The sequence below is a fragment of the Pelobates fuscus genome, chromosome 1, assembly GCF_036172605.1.
Source record: "Pelobates fuscus isolate aPelFus1 chromosome 1, aPelFus1.pri, whole genome shotgun sequence".
Classification (NCBI taxonomy): Eukaryota; Metazoa; Chordata; class Amphibia; order Anura; family Pelobatidae; genus Pelobates; species Pelobates fuscus.
This window is the reverse complement of record NC_086317.1, coordinates 378,129,853-378,157,551: the sequence shown is the minus strand read 5'-3', so window position 1 is coordinate 378,157,551 and position 27,699 is coordinate 378,129,853. Positions and strand designations below refer to the sequence as shown.

Genomic DNA, 27,699 nt, shown 5'->3' with positions numbered 1-27,699 from the left:
TGGACACATAAATCCAATTTAGCATTCACTATCAAATTCCCATCACTAACATTAAAAGTCTCCAAGAAACATTTGACTCATGTCAGACACAGAGCTGATTTCGGAGAGTGAACAAAACACCAGCTAATCAGTGTGTTTTATTTTAAAACTTTTTTTTTTCCTTGCTGTTTTTCAATGTCTGTTTTTCCCCCCCTCTGATGCTTTAGTGAGCTTTCAGAGTAGAAAAAGTCAATTAATAAAAGAAGACATTAAGCAATCAATTCCTATGATGTTTTCTCTGCAATGCTTGGTAGACTAACTGTAATGGTAAAATAAATGCACTGTAAATGTACTGATATATGCTAATATGCACAACATTCCCCAGCACTACCTCAATTCATCAGAGCGAGAGAGGGAGTGAGGGAGAGAGCATCAGTAGGGGGAGGCATTTGTTATTGGCTGTTTCCAGTTCTCAAGGATAACATTCCTGCTCTTTTGATTGGTCAGCTCACTGCTGCAAGATTCTAACCGTCTTATTTTGATGATAAATATGAAGCTTTGGAACGCCGTGCAGGAGTGTGGTGCTCACACACAGCTACACTCCCTCTAGGGCTCAAGGAAAGGACTGTTCAAGCTGTTACTTTTTTTCAGCAGCCCTGAAGAAGAGAGGGGTAAAACAAGAAAGTTGTGATGCTTTTCTTCACACAGTGTTTTGGGGCTGTATTAGATCTTATCCATCTCAGATTCCAGCATTATCAAGCTAAGAGGGTATTCTCAACTGCAGGACAGTTGGTCTGTGTGGTTAACCCAACTCTAAATTCAAAGGTGAGTTCAAAGATACATAGATTATTGTAATGTTTAAAATTATATTTAATATTTGTTTTATAAAAACACTGAATTTTTCATTTGATTTTTTTTCTTCATTATTGTGTTTTTTATTTATTTATTTTTTTATTTGGTGATTTGCTTATGATAATTTTTATTTTTATTATTATTGTATTTTCATCTCTTGAGCATCCCCGTTGACTAGAGTCGGTTCTTTACGATGACTGATGCTCTTATTTTATTATGTAAACGGTTTAAGGATGCAATTCTTCAAAGCAGCAGTAATCCGAATCATAATTCCATTTGCATGTTAATATAACTGCAGGGCAAATGTGTTTTAATCTGGAAAAGCAATAGCTTTAAATGTTCCTCATGCGGTAGTGAAGATTTGTTTACATGGCAGTAATATTATTGAATGTGTTCTACAATTGTTTGTTTTGATGGTCTGTCATTTCCCATTCCCTGGCTCATTGAATGGCAAGCACTGTAAGGCACACAGCACGTCTGACAATGGGCTGCTTTGGGAAATGTTAATTGAAGTCTGTTTGGGAGGAATTAAAACTTTTATGTTACTGGGGAAAAATAGTTAACACAGGCTACTTATTGGCGCAAGTGCAGTCTATCTAGAGATATTTGGAATTCAATTACCTGCTTGTTCTTCCTGTAACTTTTTTTTTTTTTTTTTAAAGATAATTGACACTGTAGCTAACCCTTGGGAGCAATGTCATGCCCTCAAGCACTGAGGGGTTAACCTGCCTTTCAGTATACAATAAATTATATTCATGAACTTAATGATGCTGCTGCATATAAAATGTATATAATTTCTTAGTTAAAAAAAAAAAAAAAAGACTTAATTTTAAATAATAATTGAGCTGTGTGGAATATATTAACCTTTGCTTTGCCGGCAAGGAGTACATGGTGAATTTGTAACCTCTGTTGGCACTTGAAGGATTTTTGACAGTGCCAGAAAATAGCTAATTGCACATTAATAAATACTTACGTTGCTTTATTTTATTTAATATATATATATATATTCCCATCTATTATACTCCTAAAGCCTATTTTGTATTATGTGGTGCTGATAGACATGGCTATTTGTTATATATTTTTTTTTGTATGTTAATCAGTGCTGTACATGGCTGTGGAGTATGTTGGCGCTTCCTATCTACAATCCTATTATTATGGACCTGGAACGTTAGTTAGCCGTTGTTTTGCCACAAGGCTATGTGTCACAATGGAGTGTGCAGAGAATTCAGAACACGTTGGTCATGTAGTGTTTTGAAGCCACCTGTCTTGTGTGGGAAGTAGCTTGGGAATCCTGTGTGTTTACACACAGCTGTGCAATGGGCAGCCTGCTAGCTACACTGAACAATAACAATGTATGGAACTCAATCTCTACATTTAGCTCCATTCCAGAGGGCTTGAAATATCCTGTCACATCTGATCTTCTTGTCCAGAAAGCTCCATTTGTCAGTGTTACATCCCCTTACAGCTAAACTGTAGTGCTCTGAATACTTATTATCATTTTATCGTTTCCTGAACATGATGATAGTCTAATGGAGTTCAGCTAGCTTGTTATATGAGGATGTTAGAGCAGACTATTACTGGATTCATAGTAAGGATGGATAGAATGTGTTGACAACTCTCACCATGCTCAGGCAGCCAGATGTTGGCTTATGGCTATGACAGTTGTAATTCACTGTGACAATGATGTGACGCCTATACACTCTTCTTAGTTCTGGTCCAAAAAAAGTACACTGACTTCAGGATTTTTAATTGGGTTTTTAAACAGATTAGGGAAATGGTGCTGTACAAATATCCTCTTTATTGCTCAAATCAAACACAGTTTGGTGTAAAACACACATAAATCTGTTTTATGGGGTTTATTTGCTAAACTCTCAATTGCTATTAATTAACACAATTTAGGCGGGAAAAAACAGCTTATCTATAAAAAATAAATAAAAAAAACAACAACAACAAAAAACAAAACAACTCCAACTCCTCTTTAGTCACAGTTTGGCCATTTTAGCCTCAGTTTAATTAGACAGAATTCATTGTAATTCCGAGTTTAGTGAATAAACCCCTGTATCTGTGCTTTATGAGTCATATACTGTGATTGCAGGGGGAATCTCAATTATATGCTATACCTGTTACATTTATATGTTATTCAATAGACAGTGAACTATCTTGACAAGACTAAAATAGTATCTAGATTGTAAAAAAAAACCTCTAACTTGACTGAATTGGAAATATTTCCCAGCCCAGGTAGTTACTTCATCAATCTGCTAGTTGGTTGTTGACTTTCCTTATCTCATCCTCTCACTATGCTGGAGGACAAGTTCTACACTAAGGAGAAAAAAATGTGCAAAATGGACAAAGCCAGCTCAAAGTGCACAGAGAGCCTGGTTCATTTAAGATGGGACTTGTTGGTTTCTACGTTAAAGTTGTGGATCCAAACAAATGTGTACTTCAATCTGAGGCTGAGACGCAGTGTGTAAATTTGTACATTGTCACACGGGATCCTGACAATGTGACAGATATCCAGTTCCCCTAATTGTGTCTTTTATTTATGTCGGTTTCAATGGAATGGGAAAAATTTACAAATCAAAGCCATCTTGAACAAACCTGAGATAATTTTACTTCATAGGGAAACCACCACTTCTGTGGATATTACACTAGTGAATAAAACATGAAAATCACCTATAATTTGTGTTGATCTTTTTCCACATGATGCTCTGTTCTCGGTTACATTTAAATGATGGATTTATCACATTACATCAAAATCCAGTTCGGACATGGCACAGCCAGGGCACATGTTGCAAATGAGAAGGATGAATCACAACATTGTTTTATTTGTCCTCTTCTCTGAATGCTTTCTCTATGATGGCTGCCAGGTGCAAAGGACAAAGCGTGTAATAGTGATTGACAGGGAGTTAAGATGGATGCACCCAGTTGCAGGATAAAACAGTGTGGATTTCTACATTTATATTTATGTTCAGCACCTCACACATAAATAAGTGCACTTTAGTGATTATGGTCTCAAGAGTGCCCTAGCAGCTTATATTGGCTTTCCTGAGCCACTCCTGTCATGCAGGGCTGCTGATTGGCTAAAAGTGTCAGCTGATCGTTCTAAGGCAATGAGGTAAGCTCTCCATTGCAGGGTTTAGCTCAGGCAGAGAGCTTCCCACTCTCTGGCTGAGGTAGTGGAGTCCAAAAGCAGCACCCAGCGGACCCCAGGTAAGAAGTGGTTATGGTGCCTAATGTGTGTTACTTTAACAGAAAAATAAAAAAAGATGGCAAAGATTCGAAATTTGTTTTTGAGGGATAGCTTCCCAGCATCCAGCCTGTAGTTATTATTATAGTGTTTTTTGTCCTTATACTGCAGCCTTCTATTAAAGAGATGGCCTCAGGTAAATGGTAAAGGGCATGATAAATCTGCACCGCATGCATGTAACTGATGCATTCTGGTGCAGACCTATACTTTCATTTACTTGCAACAATTACTCTCAAGCTGATAATGAATTGTAAAAGGTAGGAACAATTGTTTATAATAAGATTGTTCTGGCCATATATCTTATCTGAATCTAATAGAAACTCCACCGATAATAATAATTTACTTTGCATAATGGTTGTGACTGGCCATTTCCATATCATTAACTGGAATATCTGGAAGACAGAAGCTTATGATTGATCTATTTAGTGATACAAGAGAAAGTCTTAAAGGGACACTCTAGTGTTTAAGAATACAAACATATATTTCTAACATTAACTTGTTATAATAGACAGATACAGCAATTATAAAGTAAAGCTATTACTTACCTTATTTCCACGGATGCACCGATCTCACCACAGCTGCCAGTCTTGTTCTGGCTGAGGTCATCAATACTCATGATCTCAGTCAATCCAATTCTTCCCTATAGGGAAGCATTGGGGGCTATTGCGCATGCATGCCAATCGCTGCCCTGTACCAGTCAGCATCTCCTCATAGAGATACATTAACGCAGTACATCTGTATTGGGAGTGTTTACTGTCTCAATGTTACCAGGAAGCCAGAATGAGTGCACTAGAGATGGCATTAAGCAAGAATGTAAACACTGTATATTCTCAAAAAAGGCAGGGGCAGTCTGTTTGCCCCCAGTACCACTGCATTAAGCAGTATTGTTTCTGGTGTTTAGAGTGTCCTTTAAGTCATATATTGGACCTACATGTAAGGATGAGATTAACAATTATATGCAGAAGGTCAAGGCATTAGTGGAAAAATATACTAATTCTTACATTCGAAATAAAGTGTGTTCCTTTTAATAGGGTACATGGTATGATACTCGGCATCACCAAACTATTACTAATTGCTTTGCTGCTCTGTATGCCCCCTTTTTAAATTTTAGCCCTGAGTGCTACTAAAGGCATTCGTGCTGGGCAATCAAGCTATCAGTGTGTGAAGAAACATATGTTCTATGCATGACTTTTGATTTCAACTGTCCGTCTAACAGAAATAGACTATCTGAGAATGTCAGCATGTTGTGTGCATTTAATTCTCAGAACGTAGGGAGTTTATTCAGTGAACAACAAATGATGGTGAATTGTCAGCAGAACTGGCAACATTAAGTTCAAGACCACTGTGACTGACAAACAGCTGATTTAGAAAATGTGGTAATTTGTTCCAGATTGGCTATTTTGTTGATTCACTATTTTATTTGTTTATTTCTTTAAAAAAATACTTTTTTTTCAGATCTGTGAGTACACGTAATCCGACAATTTCTATTGATACACATGTCACAACAGCAGTTGGTTACAATATTTGGTATTTTGAAGGCACATTGGTCAACAAGGTTCGATACACATCTTTGCGTTAGTCTACAAAGGCACAGTGGTTCATAAAATGATATCGACAAGGCGTAAACATACATCATGTGTAAGCATTTCCCAGTCATGGCTTGTAAGGCATGAGAAAGGGCCTCTATAAGTGTGTCCAACTTGTATGTGTTCCACATACGTAAGTCCACTTCTGTCTGAGTTGGCTCCTATCATGGTTGGTGGATCATGTCCTTGCCTGTACCAGACCCTTTCTGCAATATAGTTAGCAATGACCCAACCCCCCTCTTCCCCCCCACCCCCCAAAAAAAACCAACCCAGTGTTTTTATGTCATTGGTTTTATTATCTTTGTTTTAAATAAAACTAGTTTTTTAGCTTACCTGGACTTTCCTGATTATACCGCTAAAGATTGTATCCGGAGGAGCCACACTTTTGACCTCCTTGATGGGGAGTATACCACCTACCCTACACACGATTGAGCAAAAAACTAATTTTTTTGTCTTTTCTTATGTGATTACACCTACTTTTAAATAGAATAGTTGAGTACCCCAAGAGGTATACAACTGGGTGTGTGTTGAGGGGCGACCAAGAAACAGGGGATAACCCTCACATACATGTGTTAGTAGAAAGACATACTTGAACTGGTCAAGTGAGAAAGGGCGCCCCCTAGTGCATAAATATATACATATGTAAAATGAAGTTATAAAACATAACCTTTAATATTGCTGTGATAAAAAACTCCAATAGGGAGTAAGAACAAGAAAACAAAAGTAAACTTAAAAATGGGGGGGACAAACGTCCAAATGGGGATGGATAAACTAAAGGTTACACCTAAAGGATATATAAAGCTGGATAGAGCTATAAATCCCCCCAACCAGTACAGTGCGTCTCATCTGGGCAATCCCAGCTGGAATTGCAAAAAAATAATAAATAAATGAAATTCGATATCAAATCAGAGTAGCCATTCCTGTAACCGCTCCACATAAAACCTGCTAATATAGAGAGTGCTTGCTTATGGCAAGAATAGTACACACTTGTAACAGGAGGTAACGATAGGAAGGCTTTCACAGAGCCAGCAGCTAGTATATACCCGGATACATAGTTGCAAATTGCATAGTATCCATAGTGGTGCTGTCACCAGGGCACGGACAAACAGAGTGAGGGAAAAAAAAAAAAAAGGTGAATATATAGAGGGTCTAGTTGATAGCCAAAAAGGCTGACTAGCAAAATAGATAGCACAATCTGACCAACGATAGAAACCCCCGTAGTCACCTCTGCCCCTACTAGCCCCCGATCCCCTACTACGCTGTACAGGATCCTATGATTGCTAAACTAGCTTGCTGAAGAAACGAGATTCTAAACTGGTCGGTGTCTGGACAAAACTTGTCCCCCCTTTCTGCTACCTAACACGTGTTTCGGCGCTACAAAACGCGCCTTCGTCTGAGGCTTAAAACCGCTGGTTTTAAGCCTCAGACGAAGGCGCGTTTTGTAGCGCCGAAACACGTGTTAGGTAGCAGAAAGGGGGGACAAGTTTTGTCCAGACACCGACCAGTTTAGAATCTCGTTTCTTCAGCAAGCTAGTTTAGCAATCAAAGGATCCTGTACAGCGTAGTAGGGGATCGGGGGCTAGTAGGGGCAGAGGTGACTACGGGGGTTTCTATCGTTGGTCAGATTGTGCTATCTATTTTGCTAGTCAGCCTTTTTGGCTATCAACTAGACCCTCTATATATTCACCTTTTTTTTTTTTTTCCCTCACTCTGTTTGTCCGTCCCCTGGTGACAGCACCACTATGGATACTATGCAATTTGCAACTATGTATCCGGGTATATACTAGCTGCTGGCTCTGTGAAAGCCTTCCTATCGTTACCTCCTGTTACAAGTGTGTACTATTCTTGCCATAAGCAAGCACTCTCTATATTAGCAGGTTTTATGTGGAGCGGTTACAGGAATGGCTACTCTGATTTGATATCGAATTTCATTTATTTATTATTTTTTTGCAATTCCAGCTGGGATTGCCCAGATGAGACGCACTGTACTGGTTGGGGGGATTTATAGCTCTATCCAGCTTTATATATCCTTTAGGTGTAACCTTTAGTTTATCCATCCCCATTTGGACGTTTGTCCCCCCCATTTTTAAATTTACTTTTGTTTTCTTGTTCTTACTCCCTATTGGAGTTTTTTATCACAGCAATATTAAAGGTTATGTTTTATAACTTCATTGTACATATGTATATATTTATGCACTAGGGGGCGCCCTTTCTCACTTGACCAGTTCAAGTATGTCTTTCTACACCTACTTTTATTCTCCATATCTGGGTGCAGCCATTTTGTTCTCCTCTGCACATGACATGTGGGATTTATTTTGCTGATAGATTGTGGAACCCTCATAGTGAGACACTCAGTTGCCTGTAGATGGTGCTGTCAAGTGGTCTCTCTGAACCTGCACTCTGATCACTTCTCCATATAATGGTCATGGCTGGGCTCTATCACTCTGGTATCCCTCGCTCCATGCAGGACAAGGGGCATTTTACCAAAATCTCATTTAATGCATACTATGATTTTATACTTGCTTCCCATAAGATGGCTGCTCTTTTGTAGTTCTTGTTAACACTGGAGTATGTTCCTTAATGTATTCCTGTTTATCTGGTGTTAACGCTTGACCCAATAAATATTTCTGCTGATTCCTGTGATCCTGAAGATGGCTGTTTACATTTACGCTGACCTCTCTAACTCTGTAATAAGCTTGTTAGCTGCAGACAGTCTGTATTATCACATAGTATTATGTCCTCTGTAATGGCTGCATGTGGTTTTCTACATTTCAATGTTTCTTAATAAAGATTGTTTTTAATAATTCAGGGCCAATATCGTCAGTCATTTTCACAGCTTGGAGTGAATGAGTTTGGAGTGAGCACTTACATGAACCCTTTCCTGTCATTTCATCGTTTATATTTGATATTGGCGTCTAAAGAAATGCATCTTACTTACTGTATATTTAGTACTACAAATAAACAACCTCACAAATCCTATCAAAAGCATCCTGAGCTAAAAGGTACCAAACATCTGTCCCTGGGCACCAAAGATTGCTTTCAGGGCAGATAAGACTCGTTTTCTTTAAAATGAGACAGGTTTTATCTGCCTGCATTACTGCAGCTGCAGGGAGAGAGATGTTCTGTTCTCATTCTTTATTGAATTCATATGGGAACTTAGAGCCAGGTATTAAAAGAGCAATGACTATCACCAGCTTTCTAATACTGCTGTACCAGGGGCAATGAAATGGCAGATCCTCTGCTGTTCCAGACATACAGCTGCCATGGTGTGATTTATAGATCTATAATAGTTTGGGGGTGTAGTGGACCACGGGTAACCCAACCGGTTACCTCCACTGATTCCCTTCCTTCAGTCAATCAGGAACCATTTAAAATACAAAGAGACCCATCTTCCCCCAATAACTGGATGACTCACAATCCTGGAGGTACAGCAACCACTTTATTGGCCATACACGACTTTTATACATACCCCATGCAAGGGGTGTATCATACCAACATCCAGTGTTCTCTCCCAGGATCCTCTCCCTCCCTGGGTCCCCAGTGCGGGAGAGGACTCTGTTCCTTTTGTCCCCAACTTCCAGTAAGGTATAGGGTTTCCTACACCCGTTGCCAGGGGATCTTCTTCCCAGGAGCCTCTGTGCCTGGGAGTCTAGGCACGGGAACCGTCCCTTTGTCTCCCAGGCACAGAAAGCCCGCCCGCGGGAAAAGAGCTGATTTCTTTGTCTCTGCAGGCACTGAAAAGCCTGCCTAACTCGCCAGTGCCCCAGCAGTGCCCACACAACCACAGGGACCCTCACAGTGGTACCTTCTTTGATGGTCTCCGCTCGCTAGGTCCCTGTGTGAAATCCTGCAAGGGAAGCATCTCCTTTCGGGACACTAATGCTCCCCCTAGACGGCATTCATCTATACGAATTGGCGGCCACCCAGGGGAGCATTCATTAATTACTTCCCTTGCGGTTTTACACTTAGGTTACAAGTGAGAACATTCTGATTAATTGGTGTGAACGTTCTAATGGGGTACTGGAGAGGTCCTCATTCGGGAGACGAACGTGTCGGGAAACAATCCACGAACGCTCCCCCTAGCTGCCGTTCATCTGTACGAATGGCGGCCGCCCAGGGGAGTGCTCATTAATTGTTTCCTGTGCAGTTTGCGGTTTCACACTTATGTTGCGAGGTTTGAAGGTTCTAAACTAACATTCTAAATGCGGTTTGGGGTGGTCCCCGTTCGGGAGGCGAATTAATTCCCTTCATGGAGGCACTCCCGAATGGGGAGCGGGCACAATATACAAAGAGATGGGGAAACAGACACGTAATTACAGAAAGGCAATTTACTGACAGGCAGCAGTCCTGCTACAGGGGAGAGTTAACTTTTGGTCACCCATGGTACCTGAGCAAAATATACATAGAACTAGTGTTGTATATGCCTCACTGTAATCTCCTACAAGTGTCTCCAACGGAGGTCTCAGAAAAGGAGGCTAAGCTATAGTTTGCCAGGGAACCCAGGTATTTGTCAAACTGTTCATAAATGGTTTGACTACTTACTGTGGGATGATGCCAGGGCCCAGGGGTCTACTGACACCGTTACCAATACAGAGCCCTGTGACTGCCAGTTCTCACTACAATTTCAGATACAATTTCTTTAAATTTCCAGTGAGCAACATATACATTTTATGGTGATTTGGATTGCGAGAAATAGATAGGGGCTTCTGTCTGCTTCCTAAATAATAGGCATTATGGGAATGGCTGCTTCAGTTTTTAATCTTTATCCAACTGCTGCTTATGGGTTGTGAAGGAGGAGAATGCTGAGACTGTTACACTGTATGGTTGTTTGGAATCTAGAACTCTGCAAATAGATTAACTATTTGCCTTCAGCACATGAGGTGGGAACGATAGTAAATTAGTCTTGATTACGGACTATCATGTGTGTATGGACTCCTGTCCCCCAACCCTCCTTTCTTTTTTGTTTTAAATGAAGAATGATTAGACTTCATTCCAAATCAATCGCTAAGTTAGTCATCCCAATTTCAAGGTTTATTCAGGTAATTATTCACAAATCTATGGTTGAGAGCAATATGAAGGGGTCCCTGTATGAGAAGAGTTCTGAGCTTTCCTTAAATTTAATCTAGTATATATTTGAGTATATGTTCGGTGTGAATGTTCACCAAACACATACTGTCTATTCAAATAACTATTGTGCATCAAGTAAATGTAGATTATTAACTATATATTTATTAAAAGAAGACCACTAAAGTCACCCAGATCACTTCATCTCATTGTGAGCTTGGTGTATTCACTCTGTCCTTTTAGTCCGGCAATGTAAGCCATTGCAGTTTTGTAGAAACGACAATGTTTACATTACAATGTTAAAGGACACTATAGGCACACAGACCATTTAATCTCAATGAAGTTGTCTGGGTGCCTGCAATCTAAAACAATGCTCTTAAGAAACTGCAATGTTCACATTGCAGGATTAAGAATGCCTGGCGGAGGAGGAGTGCAACCCAGTGCTGAGGGTTGTGGACAGAGGCCACTATTGTGTAAGGAATGCAGTTTTGTGTTCCAAACACTCTAGTTTTCCTTTAAATACACCTCTTTTGGCTCTCTTTATGAGACTTCAGTAAAACTTGGTTTCATGATGCAGAATCCCTCATAGGAAAGTACTTATTCAATTTTTCCTCTGGTGCAGTTTGGATGCATGGGCGGTGCTCTATGAGCATTGTTTTCCTAATGCTTAAGTGTTCCTTTAAATAAGTCCTTAATTTATTTTGGGCCCAGGATCAGTTTGACCTGCAAGCTGTGTGTCTTTCATTAAAAGTCTTTCTGTGCTCTTTGCTCTTAGCTCGCCCCCTTGTGGTTTGAAGAAAGCAATATCTATGTAAACAATGAAACTCTTTTCATTTCACTACGCACTATATATGTATCTAAATATGGTTCATTTAAATGTTCCATATTGTAACATGTTATGTAAAGCCTTTATTGTCACTATCATGTCTCTGTAAACTGTCAAGTTTATTAAATGTTAATTTTTAGGAATTCAAAATGAAATTCAAATTATAGGCCAGGCTAATAGAATTGGACATTTAGCTGAATCCAGCTAATTTTTTTTTTTTTGTCAATCTTTATTTTATTGAAGTATAGCATGTCACAGGAAAATCATATTTTTTTTTCTTTGCAAAACAAGATTAGGCCCATCAGATAGAATTGTAGTAATGATACCGGAGAAACTGACGGAAGCCAAGCACAGAGAGATGGACACAGGTTTCTTCAGGAAGGAAGAGATTCTTTATTGGATCACCGATCGGGACTCAGAGGGACTAATGTCACCAAAATACAGCAAGTTCTGAGCCCCGGACAATAGTGCAGGCTCCTTATATAGGCATATAACTCCTCCCATATTAAGCTCCACCCGCACATTCTCTTAACCAATCAACACAAATAAGAATTAACTTCCTGTTTGACCGCATGGCTTGTCCAGCACAATGGAGGAGGGGGAATACTATATCCTGTATTCTTGCACATGCTCCGTACACTACTGATCGTATCTTGCCTCGTGCAACCAACTGATCGATACGTCAGCATATGCACGTACACATGCCACGTGGTAATCTCGGCCTACTAAATTTATTTTTACCGAGATTCCACCACATTCCCCCCTTTGATGCCTCTTGATATTTTACAATTACTTGAGGCATCACATAACCTTAGTTTTGCTTACACCGCAAGTTACCTTGAACCAGACCAGACTTATCTTATGATGTGAATCTTTTAACACTCATCTTCCTGCATTGGTTCTCCTTGATCTAGAGCCTTATACTTATATATCGCCATTATCTGTGCAGCAGCCTTCCTCTCTGCTATACTTCCTATCAGGCTTTGCACAGACCTAACTACTAAGGGTATAAGACACGGTAGGAGTAGACACAACAGTAAAATCAGTAGGACTCCACCTACCACTGCCTTAAGCCCTCCAAACCACTCATACCAGCTACCAAACCAACTACTTGGATTGTACCCTTTCCATACCTGAGTAGGCACATGCGCTAGTTTAACCATATGGCTAGTAAGCTCAGCTATTGCTTGCCCTTCGTCGTCTATTTGAAGACAGCAATTGCTTAGGTTAAACTTCCCACATACACCTCCCTCTACTGCCAAAAGGTAATCCAAGGCTAATCTATTTTGGTAGACTGCTGTCCTCATCCTGGTGTTATGCTTCGCTAGAAGATTGAGCGCTTGTGATGTTTCGTTAGTGATAATCTCAACCACCGCCTGTAATCTTATAATGCGGTTGAGCATATAAATAGGGGTTCTATAACCAAAGGTACCATCCTCAGCCCACGTGGCTGGCCCATAATAATCTATGATACGCTGGGGAGGCCATTCATTATCTTCCCAGGTGCCTATCTCTATGGGTCCCCTTTTCTTCCTATGATTCACATCATACACTTTAACACCTAAAGTCTCACCTGTTTCAATCGGTAACAAGAAGAAGGATGGTTTGAGCATACCCAACACACATGCCCCTTCCCAGTCCTGTGGCAGCTCCGAATAGGCTTTCTTACCACAGATCCAGTACAAATTTGCTGGGGCTCTCCAGGTAGATGTGATGGATAGATCAAACCACACATCCTTTAAATTGGCGTATCTAGCAAACGGGTTAGATGGTTCTGAGACATTTGAAGCCGACCACCAAGTTGTATTCTTTGTATCATCATCATAAGCTTTTTGCCCTAGACAAGTTAATTCTCCTACAGAAGTATTATACATTATTCCTTTCCTTGCTATGCAAACATAACCTATGATGGAGGTCTTTAATCTCCACTCAGATTTACCTCTAACACTCAAATGATAATCGGCTTGTGTAGATATTAGTTGGTCAACTGCCTCAGAACCGGACATTACCTCCTTTGCTTCCCAAGGCCATTGGTCTCCCATGTTAGTACCTCCACACACATAGCAGTTGGTAACATTAAGACTACCGGCAATACTTTCAGCTAGGTCAATGAACAGGTTTTTAGCGTTATGGGGGATCTTATTATCTATACTCATCTCTTCATAAAAGGAATGGTATACTTGATGAGTCTGGGAGGATACCGTATCAGTCTCTATTCCTATAAACAATAATGTCCCAGGATCTAAACCCGTCCCGTATATCTGAAACCCAAATAAATTGCCATACTTATCTAGGAACTTGTCGGGGTTATTAATAAGTATATGGACTGGGTTGCATTCCATAGACTTACAATAAGGGCTAGTCGGCAACTTAGTCACTATCATGTCTTTATCTACTGTCTGTCCCCAAGTCGCCCACCCCACACAAGACCAATATGGGCAAAAGTTATAGTCTTTATTTGGGCATCTAGGACTTACATATTTATTTTTACTACTGGGACAAATATATTTATCATTAGACCCATACGTCCTCTCCCATCTAAGATCCCCACATACATTCCACGGCTTTCTACCACTCGATATCGCTTTACACGCATCAAATAGCAGAACACCCGAAGAATGTACGGATTCTAACACCGTCTTATTAATTAGGGTCCCCTGAGGATCTCCATTCCTGAGAGTCAACCAAATTGTACGAGGTTGATACTCCGGACTGAAGCACTTAGGTTCTCCTACTCCTAAATGGCACACACTATAGTCTATATTTAAGTATCTACATCTCGATACATCTCCTTTACACTCGTATTGTGAATGCCAAATTAGGGTTTGGGAAATATGGTTACCTGTTCTCGTAGTCTTAATGCATACCTCACAGCTAGGAGTGTCGGTACCTCTACCTTCCTGAATATAAAAACACATATAAATAAACACAATCAAAAGCACATCTTTCGCCGTCATCCTCAGTCTTCGTCCGTGCGATGGAACCTCAGCTTCCAGGATGTGAGGGCTGCAGGGAATGGAGTTCTGCTCGTCTTCACAGGTGTCCCTTCGAGACTTTCCTGGCTTATACACTATGTGTTGGTAAGCGGACAGGCTTTATTATGGCCTTCTCACTCACACCTGTAACAATAAAATTTGTAATCCACAATAATTCCTCGTTACTCCGACTGAGTAGTGCGTTTCAACCGGATCTTGCAGGGATTCTCTGGATCTGCTGTAACTTGCCAAGAATCGACTGCTGCTGGTTTAACCCTGGAGTGATGTATCCACGGAGTCACTTCTGCTACTTTTATCGCTGTAGGGGTAGACAAAAGAACAACATAAGGACCTCTCCACTTGGGCCCTAACGGTACATTATTCCACTCTTTAATCCACACTTGGTCTCCTGGATGATAACTATGAACAGGGGGATAAATATTCACAGGTAATCTATCTTGTACCCATTTCTGTACCTCCTCCATAGTCTTACCCAACTCTACAACCTGCTGCCGAGTAATTCCTTCTCCCAACTGACTCAAATCCCCCCTTAAGTTACCAAGTACGGGAGGTGGTCGTCCATACATAATTTCAAAAGGAGAGAGGCCCATCCTTCTGGTAGGGGTACTGCGGATTCGCAATAGAGCTATAGGTAAGAGAACGTTCCACTTAAGTTGGGTTTCCTGACACATTTTAGCCAACTGGTTCTTAATAGTTCTATTCATTCTCTCTACCTTACCAGAACTCTGGGGTCTATATGCAGTATGAAGCCTCCACTTTATACCAAGCATATGAGTCAGTTGTTGTAGGCACTGGTGAACAAAAGCTGGACCATTGTCCGATCCTATAGAACAGGGTAGTCCATATCGGGGTATTATTTCTCGTAGCAGGAATCTCACAACTTCTCCTGCTTTCTCTGTACGAGTAGGACATGCTTCTACCCAGCCTGAATAGGTGCACACAATTACCAGCAGGTAACGATGTCCACCCGATTTAGGCATCACTGTAAAGTCTATTTGTAGATCGGACATGGGGAGTCCCCCCATAAACTGGACTCCTGGTGGCTTTACTGGTCCTTGTCTTGCATTATTCTTAGCACACGTTACACATCTGCGTACAATGGCCTGAGTCAAGTTGGACAATCTTGGTATGTAGAAATGTTTCCTGAGAGATTCTTCAGTACTGTCTCTCCCAGAATGTGTCCCGTTGTGATAATTTTGGACAATTTCTACCGCTAGTGATGCTGGTATGACTATTCTTCCATCTTCTAGCTGATACCACTTGTTCTCCAAATACTTTCCCGGTTCAGTCTTTAACCACTCCTCTTCTTGAGTTGTATAAACTGGAGTCCATTGAGACAGTGGGGTTGGTATTAGAGCAGCTATATGCCCCACATACTCCTGTCTTCCTGATTCAGCAGCACGCTTAGCTGCACTATCTGCCATCCGATTTCCTTTGGTTACATCACCATCTCCTCTCAGATGCGCTCGACAATGTATGATACCGACTTCTTTCGGCTCCCACACTGCTTCCAATAGTTGTAGGATTTCAGCTGCGTACTTGATTTCTTTGCCTTCTGAATTCAGTAGTCCTCTTTCTTTATACAAAGCTCCGTGGGCATGAGTGGTTAAAAACGCATACTTAGAGTCCGTATACACTGTGTGCAGAATTATTAGGCAAATGAGTATTTTGACCACATCATCCTCTTTATGCATGTTGTCTTACTCCAAGCTGTATAGGCTCGAAAGCCTACTACCAATTAAGCATATTAGGTGATGTGCATCTCTGTAATGAGAAGGGGTGTGGTCTAATGACATCAACACCCTATATCAGGTGTGCATAATTATTAGGCAACTTCCTTTCCTTTGGCAAAATGGGTCAAAAGAAGGACTTGACAGGCTCAGAAAAGTCAAAAATAGTGAGATATCTTGCAGAGGGATGCAGCACTCTTAAAATTGCAAAGCTTCTGAAGCGTGATCATCGAACAATCAGGCATTTCATTCAAAATAGTCAACAGGGTCGCAAGAAGCGTGTGGAGAAACCAAGGCGCAAAATAACTGCCCATGAACTGAGAAAAGTCAAGCGTGCAGCTGCCAAGATGCCACTTGCCACCAGTTTGGCCATATTTCAGAGCTGCAACATCACTGGAGTGCCCGAAAGCACAAGGTGTGCAATACTCAGAGACATGGCCAAGGTAAGAAAGGCTGAAAGACGACCACCACTGAACAAGACACACAAGCTGAAACGTCAAGACTGGGCCAAGAAATATCTCAAGACTGATTTTTCTAAGGTTTTATGGACTGATGAAATGAGAGTGAGTCTTGATGGGCCAGATGGATGGATTGGTAAAGGGCAGAGAGCTCCAGTCTGACTCAGACGCCAGCAAGGTGGAGGTGGAGTACTGGTTTGGGCTGGTATCATCAAAGATGAGCTTGTGGGGCCTTTTCGGGTTGAGGATGGAGTCAAGCTCAACTCCCAGTTTCTGGAAGACACCTTCTTCAAGCAGTGGTACAGGAAGAAGTCTGCATCCTTCAAGAAAAACATGATTTTCATGCAGGACAATGCTCCATCACACGCGTCCAAGTACTCCACAGCGTGGCTGGCAAGAAAGGGTATAAAAGAAGAAAATCTAATGACATGGCCTCCTTGTTCACCTGATCTGAACCCCATTGAGAACCTGTGGTCCATCATCAAATGTGAGATTTACAAGGAGGGAAAACAGTACACCTCTCTGAACAGTGTCTGGGAGGCTGTGGTTGCTGCTGCACGCAATGTTGATGGTGAACAGATCAAAACACTGACAGAATCCATGGATGGCATGCTTTTGAGTGTCCTTGCAAAGAAAGGTGGCTATATTGGTCACTGATTTGTTTTTGTTATGTTTTTGAATGTCAGAAATGTATATTTGTGAATGTTGAGATGTTATATTGGTTTCACTGGTAAAAATAAATAATTGAAATGGGTATATATTTGTTTTTTGTTAAGTTGCCTAATAATTATGCACAGTAATAGTCACCTGCACACACAGATATCCCCCTAAAATAGCTATAACTAAAAACTACTTCCAAAAATATTCAGCTTTGATATTAATGAGTTTTTTGGGTTCATTGAGAACATGGTTGTTGTTCAATAATAAAATTAATCCTCAAAAATACAACATGCCTAATAATTCTGCACTCCCTGTAGATATTCACTCTTAAACCTTCAGCCAATTGTAACGCTCGTGTTAGTGCTATTAATTCTGCCTTTTGTGCTGATGTTCCTTTCGCCAGTGGCCGAGCTTCTATCACCTTGTCTATTGTTGTTACTGCATATCCTGCATAGCGGATCCCTTCTTTCACATAACTACTGCCGTCGGTATAATATTGAACATCGGGGTTCTGGATGGGAAAATCACGAAGATCTGGTCTACTTGAGAATACTTCATCCATTACTTCCAAACAATCATGTTGACTTTCAGTAGGTTGTGGCAAAAGGGTAGCTGGATTTAAGGTGTTTACAGTCTCTAAATGCACTCTTGGGTTTTCACACAACATTGCTTGATACTTGGTCATACGGCTGTTACTAAACCAATGATTTCCTTTGTAATCCAACAACGTCTGTACTGCATGTGGGACTCGTACATAAAGTTCTTGACCCAGAGTGAGTTTATCGGCTTCAGCTACTAGCAGGGCGGCTGCAGCTACGGCTCTTAGACAAGGTGGAAGTCCGCTGGCCACTGCATCCAGTTGCTTAGACATGTAGGCAACAGGTCTTTGCCATGATCCCAAGTACTGTGTCAATACTCCCACAGCCATTCTTCTTTGCTCGTGTACATATAAGTAGAATGGTCGTGTGTGATCAGGTAGACCTAATGCTGGGGCACTCATCAAAGCCTTCTTCACATCTTCAAATGCCGTTTGCTGTTCTTGGGTCCATAAGAAGGGGTCGTGCTCTGTACCTTTGATAGCTGCGTACAGAGGTTTTGCTAGTATCGCATAGCTGGGAATCCATATCCTACAGAAGCCTGCTGCCCCCAAGAATTCTCGCACTTGTCTTCTATTCTTGGGTATTGGTATTTGGCAGACAGCTTCTTTTCTCTCTGGCCCCATAATCCTTTGACCTTCAGAGATATGGAATCCCAGATACTTGACAGTTGGCAAACACAACTGAGCCTTCTTCCTGGACACCTTGTATCCTGCCTTCCAGAGAATGTGCAGTAGATCGTGCGTTGCTTGCTGACAGATTTCTTTTGTAACTGCTGCTATCAACAAGTCATCTACATATTGTAACAATACACATTCTCCTGGGATAGACTCGAAATCCAGTAGATCTTGACTTAGGGCTGAACCAAATAGGGTAGGTGAATTTTTAAACCCTTGGGGCAGTCTTGTCCAAGTCATTTGGCGTTTTGAGCCCGTTACAGCGTTCTCCCATTGGAAAGCGAAAATACATTGACTTTCTGCGGCAATTCGGAGGCAAAAGAAGGCATCTTTGAGATCTAAGACTGTGAAGTAAGTAGCCCCGCCCGGAATTAAAGCAAGCAGGTTATATGGATTGGGTACAACTGGATGTATACTAACAACCGCATCATTGACTGCTCTCAAGTCCTGCACAGGTCGATACTCATCTGTACCGGGCTTTTGAACAGGCAGCAATGGGGTGTTCCAGGGGGAAGTACAGAATTTTAGGATACCATACCGTATGAACTTATCCAGATAGGATTGGATGTTCTTCTTAGCCTTCTGTGGGATGTGGTATTGTCTTAGGCTCACTGGATAAACCCCAAGTTTTAGTTCAATTTTTATAGGTGGAATATTGCGGGCCAGTCCTGGTGGGTTGTTCTCTGCCCAAACTCCTGGTATGTTAAATAATGTCTCATCACTCCTAGGGTTTTGGCTAGTCAACACTGTATAAAGTCGCCACTCTTCTTCCTTTGGTACGGATAAAGTCATAATACCTGAAGGTCCATTAAACTTTAAGGATGTTGTTCCATTTGGTAGGAACGTAATCTGCGCTTGTAATTTTGATAGCATATCACGTCCCAGCAATTGGACTGGACATTCAGGCATATAAAGGAATTGGTGTTTTACTACGTGGCCTCCCAATGTACAGAGTCGACTTTTAAGAACCGGTCTTTCAGCACTTCTTCCAGTTGCTCCTATCACAGTAATAGTCCTTCCAGATGGAGGAGCAACTAGATTAGTCACCACTGAATGTTCAGCACCAGTGTCGATCATGAACGCACTCCTTTTTCCCCCTATTGATACATCGACCATAGGCTCCGCTCGACCAAGGGGGATGGAGCCCGGTCGGTATCAATAGTCCTCCATGACCGTGTCAGCCAATCCTACGAAGTCCCTACCTTCTCTATCGCGGGACCTTTGCGCTGCTGGAATATACCTGTCTTCCCTAACACTTCCTCTGTTCCCATTACTCCCTCTATAACCATTACTCCCTCCGGGGCCTCCTCTACCTCTCGCTCTGCCTCTAAAGTTTCCGTAGCCTGCCCTGGGTTGGTCTCTCTCGTACTGCTCTCTTTGCGGACATTCGTTCCTCCAATGCCCTTCTTCCCTGCAATACGCGCACTGATCCCTACTCAAAGGCTCCCTACTCCATCTATTATTGCCTCTATCTGGGCCCCGTTTATCTACGCCTGCGATCGCTACCGCTAGCATATCAGCCTTTTTACGCATCTTGCGCTCTTCCTCTTTCTTACTTTCTGTATCCCTGTTCATATAAACCTTATTAGCTACCTCCATTAGTTGGGTGATGGACATACCTGCAAACCCTTCTAACTTTTGTAGCTTGCGCTTAATATCTCCGTATGCTTGGCTGACAAAGGCGGAGTTAACCATTCGGGAATTGTCTGCGTCTTCCGGATTAAAGGGGGTATACAAGCGGTATGCCTCCAATAATCGGTCATAAAAGACACTGGGCGCTTCATCGCTTTTCTGGATCACCTCAACTGTCTTCGACATGTTAATGGCTTTCTTTCCTCCTGCTTTCATGCCAGCAATTATAGCGTCTCTATAGGCTCTGAGTTGAACCATATCAGCACCATTTACGTTCCAATCGGGATCAGTGTTGGGATAATGTGTTGCGGCCCATGCTGCTGGATTAGCTTGGTTCAAAGCACGGGCTCTATCTTCTAATGCTTTAATGGCTGCTTGATTTATTCTTGTCCTTTCCTCATTGTTAAATAAAGTCATTAATAACTGCTGGCAATCAGCCCATGTCGGATTATGCGTCTGTACTATTGAGGTGAACAGATCAGTCATGGCTTGTGGTTTCTCAGTATACGAGGAATTATGGGTCTTCCAGTTTAAAAGGTCGGTAGTGGTAAATGGGACATATACGAAGACTGGGTCAGCGTGTGCCATTTGACCTGCGGCATCGATATAAGCTGACCCGGGATTTAGGCGAAGAGGCATCTGATAGTGCTTTAATTGTTGGGCACCAGTCAACTGTCGGGTTTGGATGGGGCTACGTAGAGAGGCGTCAGTCATGGGTTCCGGTCGGGGAGAGGTAGGGTATGGGGATGTGGGAGGTTGGTTTTGGGAAAAGGTCGTAAATAAAACACTTCGAGCCGAGCTAGATGAAGCTTGACCGGAAGTCTGAAGTGGCGCCAAATCAGGATATTCGTTTTTAATGGGGGTGGGTTCTGGTTCCGGAAGGGGAGATTTAGTACGAGGGGGGGTGGATCCTGTACTGGAGGAGGAAGCGGAAGTGGATGAGGGTAATGAGGGGAGGGGTGCAGGGCTTCCTGCGTTTGCGTCACTTCTTCTTAACGGAAAGTAAGGGGGCGGCAAAGGGATCTCGGACTCAGGGGGCGTGTCCAAAATGGGCCTAACACCAGTCCTAGTGGACGAACAAGTCCTAGCTACCATGAGGCGACACTGCTCCTCGTGGCATGTCTGGAGCCATTTTGGCGAGTCATTTACGGCCTGTCTCCAACAGTCAATATAAGGAAACTGGCCGTAAAGTTCAGGCCTACCTGATACAGCCACGTGTAAGCGCTGTACCAGAGTTAGATCCAAACTGCCACGTGGCGGCCATGCCGCAACCAAAGTAGGCCACTCCCTAGTGCACAAAGTAACTAAACGTACAGGAGACATCTTAACCCCAAAATCACAAGTTTTGAATCCCTTTTTAAAATTCTTCACCATACAACCTAAGGGATCCGGAATCGTTGACTGCGACGCACCCATACTTAACAATGGAACGTCGTCGACAACGAATACTATACACGCGTACTATTCAACAGTCACACCCGTTTCCTCTGGCAACAGCACCACGTGGTACGGTTACCAAGTGAAACGTACACAATAACAATAAACACTCAGGGAATTCCCGTACACACACAGCTGTTACACCAGTCACTATATAATCAATATTATGCCCTTTGGCGTAACTATACAGTCACCCACGCTATAATTCTCTATATACGAATTACCCGTCTATAACACACCCCAGTAACATCGTCTTTTACAAATAGCGGTTACAGTACGGTTAGCATAGGTCAAAGCACAAGTTAAGGTCACAATACAATTATTAGTGGTTATGGTGTTAAACATGCAATGGACGACAATGATTAGTACTTATATACAGTGTCAGTAAATATACAGGGTTATGGTACCGTGCACTATAATACAGCAACACACTATTAACACTCTCGCTAGACGGCTGAGCTCGCGCTATCTAACAAGATACACTTTACTAAAACAATCGTTAACACATTTACAATTCCCAACTAAACTATTGGCCAGTACCTTGAATGGACTACCTAAAACTATATACACCCGTTTTGGTTAGCCACACTGCCAAATCACCACATATATAGCGAGCTAGAGAACCGAATTTACACAGGCGCCTCTTAGTCGCACTATCAAAAGTCTAGTGGGTTCCAAATTTACACGCCTTCCCACTTAGCCCAGATAGGATGAGAACTAGCGAACCGAATTTACACAGGCGCCGCTTAGTCTCCCGGTCCCTCCGACCTAGCGAACGTAATATACACCCTAGAACGCTAGTCTAGACAAGACACCGGTGTCCGGCTAGGGCTATTTACACCAGAACCCCGCCTGACTAACCAAATCAAACGGTCTGACTAAAGAGCGTTCGATCGAGCGGTGCGCCTTCGCTCCTTCCCTCCGACAGAGGGGGCAGATACACAGATTCAAAACCCCTTTGGGCCTACCGCACAATCGGTATACCCCTAGTGGGTCCTGCCGTCTAAAACAGCAGTTATCTTACCTCCTCGTTCCTGAACCTGAGTTCACACTCATCGACGGGGACACCCCAGCACTTCTCACGTAGAGGCCGATGATCTCCTGGACAACGGCCCAGTGGCGCCGAGACGAAGGGAGGTCCACGCAGAAGTTCAGGGGTGCAGCCGTAGAGAACGTGGGCAAAGATAGACCGTCTCACGCCTCTGCCTCTCAGCTACCGTTGAACGATGAGCTTCCCGGCCAATGCACCAAATGATACCGGAGAAACTGACGGAAGCCAAGCACAGAGAGATGGACACAGGTTTCTTCAGGAAGGAAGAGATTCTTTATTGGATCACCGATCGGGACTCAGAGGGACTAATGTCACCAAAATACAGCAAGTTCTGAGCCCCGGACAATAGTGCAGGCTCCTTATATAGGCATATAACTCCTCCCATATTAAGCTCCACCCGCACATTCTCTTAACCAATCAACACAAATAAGAATTAACTTCCTGTTTGACCGCATGGCTTGTCCAGCACAATGGAGGAGGGGGAATACTATATCCTGTATTCTTGCACATGCTCCGTACACTACTGATCGTATCTTGCCTCGTGCAACCAACTGATCGATACGTCAGCATATGCACGTACACATGCCACGTGGTAATCTCGGCCTACTAAATTTATTTTTACCGAGATTCCACCACAGTAAAGCTTGATTACCTCTTTCTTTAAAATAATATATTTGAGAAAACAGTGTTACTGCTGACAGCCAGGGTGGCAAGGTGGTTGACATTGCAATAATACAGGTATGAGAAACATATCAAAGCAGTGCTCTCATATTCTGTTGTCAAATGCAAACAAATAACAGCAACCAGATAGTCAAAAGTATGTGATTTAAAATAAAAATAAAATAACATGCCATGCAAGCATTGTTTTGGGTAAATAGTCAATTTGCAATGAACAGTGTGTCGAGCAATTAAAAGCCATGGGGACAAAGAGCAGCACCACAGTGCTTATGTACTAAGCGGGATTATAGCCCATGGAGGAGAATGCTGATCCAGGAATAGTGAGGCGTTTGCCCAGGATCTGCATGCATCACATCAAAAACAATATGCGACCCCTAACCTAAGTGGCCTATGAGGGGGAAGAAATATATGAGAGCTTATTGCTCTCTCACAGCATAAAAATAGACTTGCTCTAGCAAGAAAACCCACTGTAAAGTCTGTATGTACCTGACTAGGGATCAGTGTGCCAAATATAAACATGAAACCATTAAAATTAAAAAAGAGAAAGAAAACAGAAATTAGAACAATATAAAACACTAGAGCATATGAAATTCTACATTGAGTAGTTCAGTTAGCTGCTTCTGATATCTCTCCACTTCGTGGCATAATTCGGACAGTCCCTGCCGGGTCCCACACATGCAACGGGGAAGGTAATGCTGTAGCCGAAGACTGCAGGGGGAGTTCCAGTGCTGTGCGTGCAGAAACAGGTCAACCTCGGACATGGAGATGACTCTCTTGGCAGACCCCACCTCTATTCCACACCTGCAGTTCACAATTGGCTGGTCACTAAGCCGAATGTCCACCTCCATTACAGTATGTTTCTAGTCAAGTCCTGAAAGAATGTTAGTTGAGAAGACTCAAAGTCGACCACACTTTGCCCAGAACTGCAGCTAGGAATCGGTTCTTTACCGTGAGCGAGTGACATCGGATGATTACATCTTGGGGAGCTGTAGGGGATGCCTGCTTGGGCTTACTCATTCTGAAGCAGACGTTAAACGTGAGCTTTTTTGTGAGTGTGCGGTAGTATCATGGTGGTTAGGCGTCGCTGATAGTGGGGCAATTTGGTCAGACCTCTGATCTTGATATTAAAGTTATGGTTACGCCATTTACGTTTTTTTGGTAAGATCCAGCTAGATTAGTAAAATGGAGTCAGAGGACTGAAGTTGGAGTTGGTTTTCTTTCAGTACCTGTACCTCCTGCTGCAGATCCATGACATCCTCCTCGGAGGCTTGTACTTGGGAAGTCACTGCTTGTACTCGGTCCCACATCAAGTCAACATCTGCAGCGAACATCTGCTTTATTTCCAGCAAATGCTTGCGGATATCAAGTTTAGTAGCAGGGATTAACGCATTTTCATTCAGCAGCACTGCATGGGTTGCTGGAGATGGTGAGAGGTCAGTGGACCTTTTCTTCTAAAAGCAATTTCGAGCTAACTGACCTCTTAAAAAAAATGGGTAAGTTGGGGTAGCTTATGGTATCAAATAGAATAAGTTGCCTATTTGGTCCTATGAGGTCTGTGATCGTGGGGATGTTGTTTCCAGTAAGAATAGTGCTCAAAGAGTACTGAGCACCTCCCACCAGACTTGCGATAGTGGATGCCCCTGCCCATCTTGGAAATCAGGGTTGTCTGTAATTGGGAGTAGAGGAGGTATCCAAGGAGAAAAAAAGAAATCTTAAAACTAGCACAGACAGGTTGTACGAGGAAAAGCCTTTTCTCCATAATTGGAGTGTTGTAGGGAGCAAGTTTGGAAAAGCTTTGTTCAAGCACATGCCAGGATTTCTCCTGGCCTGCATTTATCTATTCTCGTAACCTTGTGAAAAGTGCATTGTACTTTTCTTTGCTTTCTAGAATGTGTCTATATTTTGCCTGGAGCATTGGTAGAAATCTCTCTTGTGTTACTACAGATATGAAAAATTGTCCTTCCTGTTTGTCATGTTTATTAGTATGTTATGAGTATGTGTGATGAATATTAATGTGTGTTATTGTATATCATGTCACCTCTAAGCCTTCCGAGTGCCAGAGAGCCACATATTGCAAGCTGGAAAGGCTTCTGTAGGTTCGCAATCAATAATGCCTTTTTTTCTGGATCTCAAGAGGTTAAAAGGCTAGTATAGCTATTCGCTCTGTAAATTCAATTTTATATCATATACACCAGCTATTGTTTGCATATTCCATTATTAAATTACACTTTGTAATGATGTTCATGGAAGATTGAAATTGAATAAATTCATTTCACATCTATTCCCTTTTAATAAAAGGTAGGTATTCTATAAATTTCTGGACACATTAAACTGTTTTATGTGCTTCAGTAGTAGAGTAGCAATTCACTGACTGATGGTGCTTTTTATATGTGTGGTATTTAGTGTATATATATATATATATATATATATATATATATATTTGTGTTAAGGGCTCATGATAGTACAGAAGATACAAACACTGATAAGTGTAGGATGGTATTAAAAGAGCAAGTCGGTTGTGGTGTGCCGGAACCGACGATGAGGTAGGCCTGTAAATAAAGAGGGCCCACCAAGAAGAAATGTAAAGAGAAAAGGAGTTAATAATGAGGAGTGGGTGGGAGGGTGATGCAGCGCTGACCTCGAACGATATGGAGCAATGGAGCCAGGTAAGGGGTGTCCCTTTAGTAGGGAAGAGGTGTGTCATTCGCCCCTCCCACAATTACAGGCCAAAAGGCCTTAATACTTGTGTTAAGGGCTCATGATAGTACAGAAGATACAAACACTGATAAGTGTAGGATGGTATTAAAAGAGCAAGTCGGTTGTGGTGTGCCGGAACCGACGATGAGGTAGGCCTGTAAATAAAGAGGGCAAAAGTAGAAAATCAAATTTATTACATACCAGCAATATACATACTTTAACCAGACATGTCTTGAAAGGCATTTCTTACTTCTTGTACCGGGTTAGGTATGTATCTAGAGTAAGCCGATGATTTCCAGCGCCCTAGTGACTTGATAACATGAACTGGAATGTTTGCACTGGATGCTGTGGAGGCCGCTCCTATGCGGAAGGAGTGGCCCGAATAGTTAGCTGATTTGAGGCCCAGCTGTGTAAGTAAAGACCTGACGTGTGTCATAAAGGTGGTGGTAGTGAGTACCGAACCTTGTAGACTGAAAGTGGTTGAGATGGTGGTTCGTTGTTATGCTGGGTATATGAGTCCAGTAGTTTGACGGGGCTCCACCTGTTGTGAGTAGGATAGTACTTAACCTCTACTGAAAGTGCATGTTGACTGGTTTTGGAGTGAGGCAGAGTCAAGATATAATAGTCCATGTGTTTTGTTAAGTGTGAATGAAGTAGGATGTGAGTGGACTGTGTTGTGCTGATGGCGGTAAATTCTCTTGGTCTCAAGAAACCATAAACAAGGCTACGTATATGGCGGTTTTAACGATGAGGTTTGTGTTGTTGGCAAAGGGTTTAAATCTAGTGAATTGTATAAGTCTTTAAAAATATGGAAATCTATGGGTAGCCTCTGGGCCGTACGTGGGGGTTCGGATCTCTGAATACCCCTAAGGATGTTCTTAATTGGTAGGAGGACACTTCATTTGTCTGGTTGTAAAGTTAGCATGTGATGTTGGATGCCTGTCAGATATGGTTTGATTGTGTTGTATGATAGTTTGAGTTTGAGGTGGCAAAAAGAAGCAAAGCCCAACCAGGATGTCACGATGAAAGGTTGTAAGATGTTGTGTTCAGAAAGGAATCTTTAAATCAAATGAAAGCTCTATCGTAAGTTTCCCGGGTATTAGTAGACAGTGCTAATTGGGACAATGTTCTGCTATGTTGCATAATAGCATCTAGTCCATTACTAGATGGTGGAATAGTGGGGTGTTCGTGGCTGTGAGTGCGGCTGACGGGAGTATTTGACGAAAAGCCTGGAAATTAAAGCGAGACAAATTGTCAGCAGCAGTGTTACATACACCTGGAACATGAATACAAAACAAGAGAAAATTATGACATGCAGCCAGCCAAGTGAGTTTCCTCAAGAATCTCATAATAGTCAGTGATTTGGATCGGCCTTGTTTATAATGTGACAAGTTACTTGGTTGTCTGAGTAGCAACGTACAGACGAGCCTGCCCATAAATGCACCCATGCCACGGCAACCGTCACGATGGGATATATCTCAAACAGAGCTGAGGTAGTGGAAAAACCCTCCAGGTCCTGAACTTCTGAAGGCC

General features: G+C 42.1%; 1 protein-coding gene across 1 annotated transcript in view; it reads left to right on the top strand.

Annotated features, from left to right (window-relative positions):
• Positions 1-479: 479 nt before the first annotated feature.
• The window catches only part of SIAH3 (siah E3 ubiquitin protein ligase family member 3), an 89,388-nt gene continuing 62,168 nt past the window's right edge, over positions 480-27,699 (top strand). Inside the window, exon 1 of the mRNA XM_063444715.1 lies at positions 480-804. Within this exon, the coding sequence (XP_063300785.1) occupies positions 670-804 (135 nt within the window). The 5' untranslated portion in view covers positions 480-669. The remainder of the gene's footprint in view (positions 805-27,699) is intronic.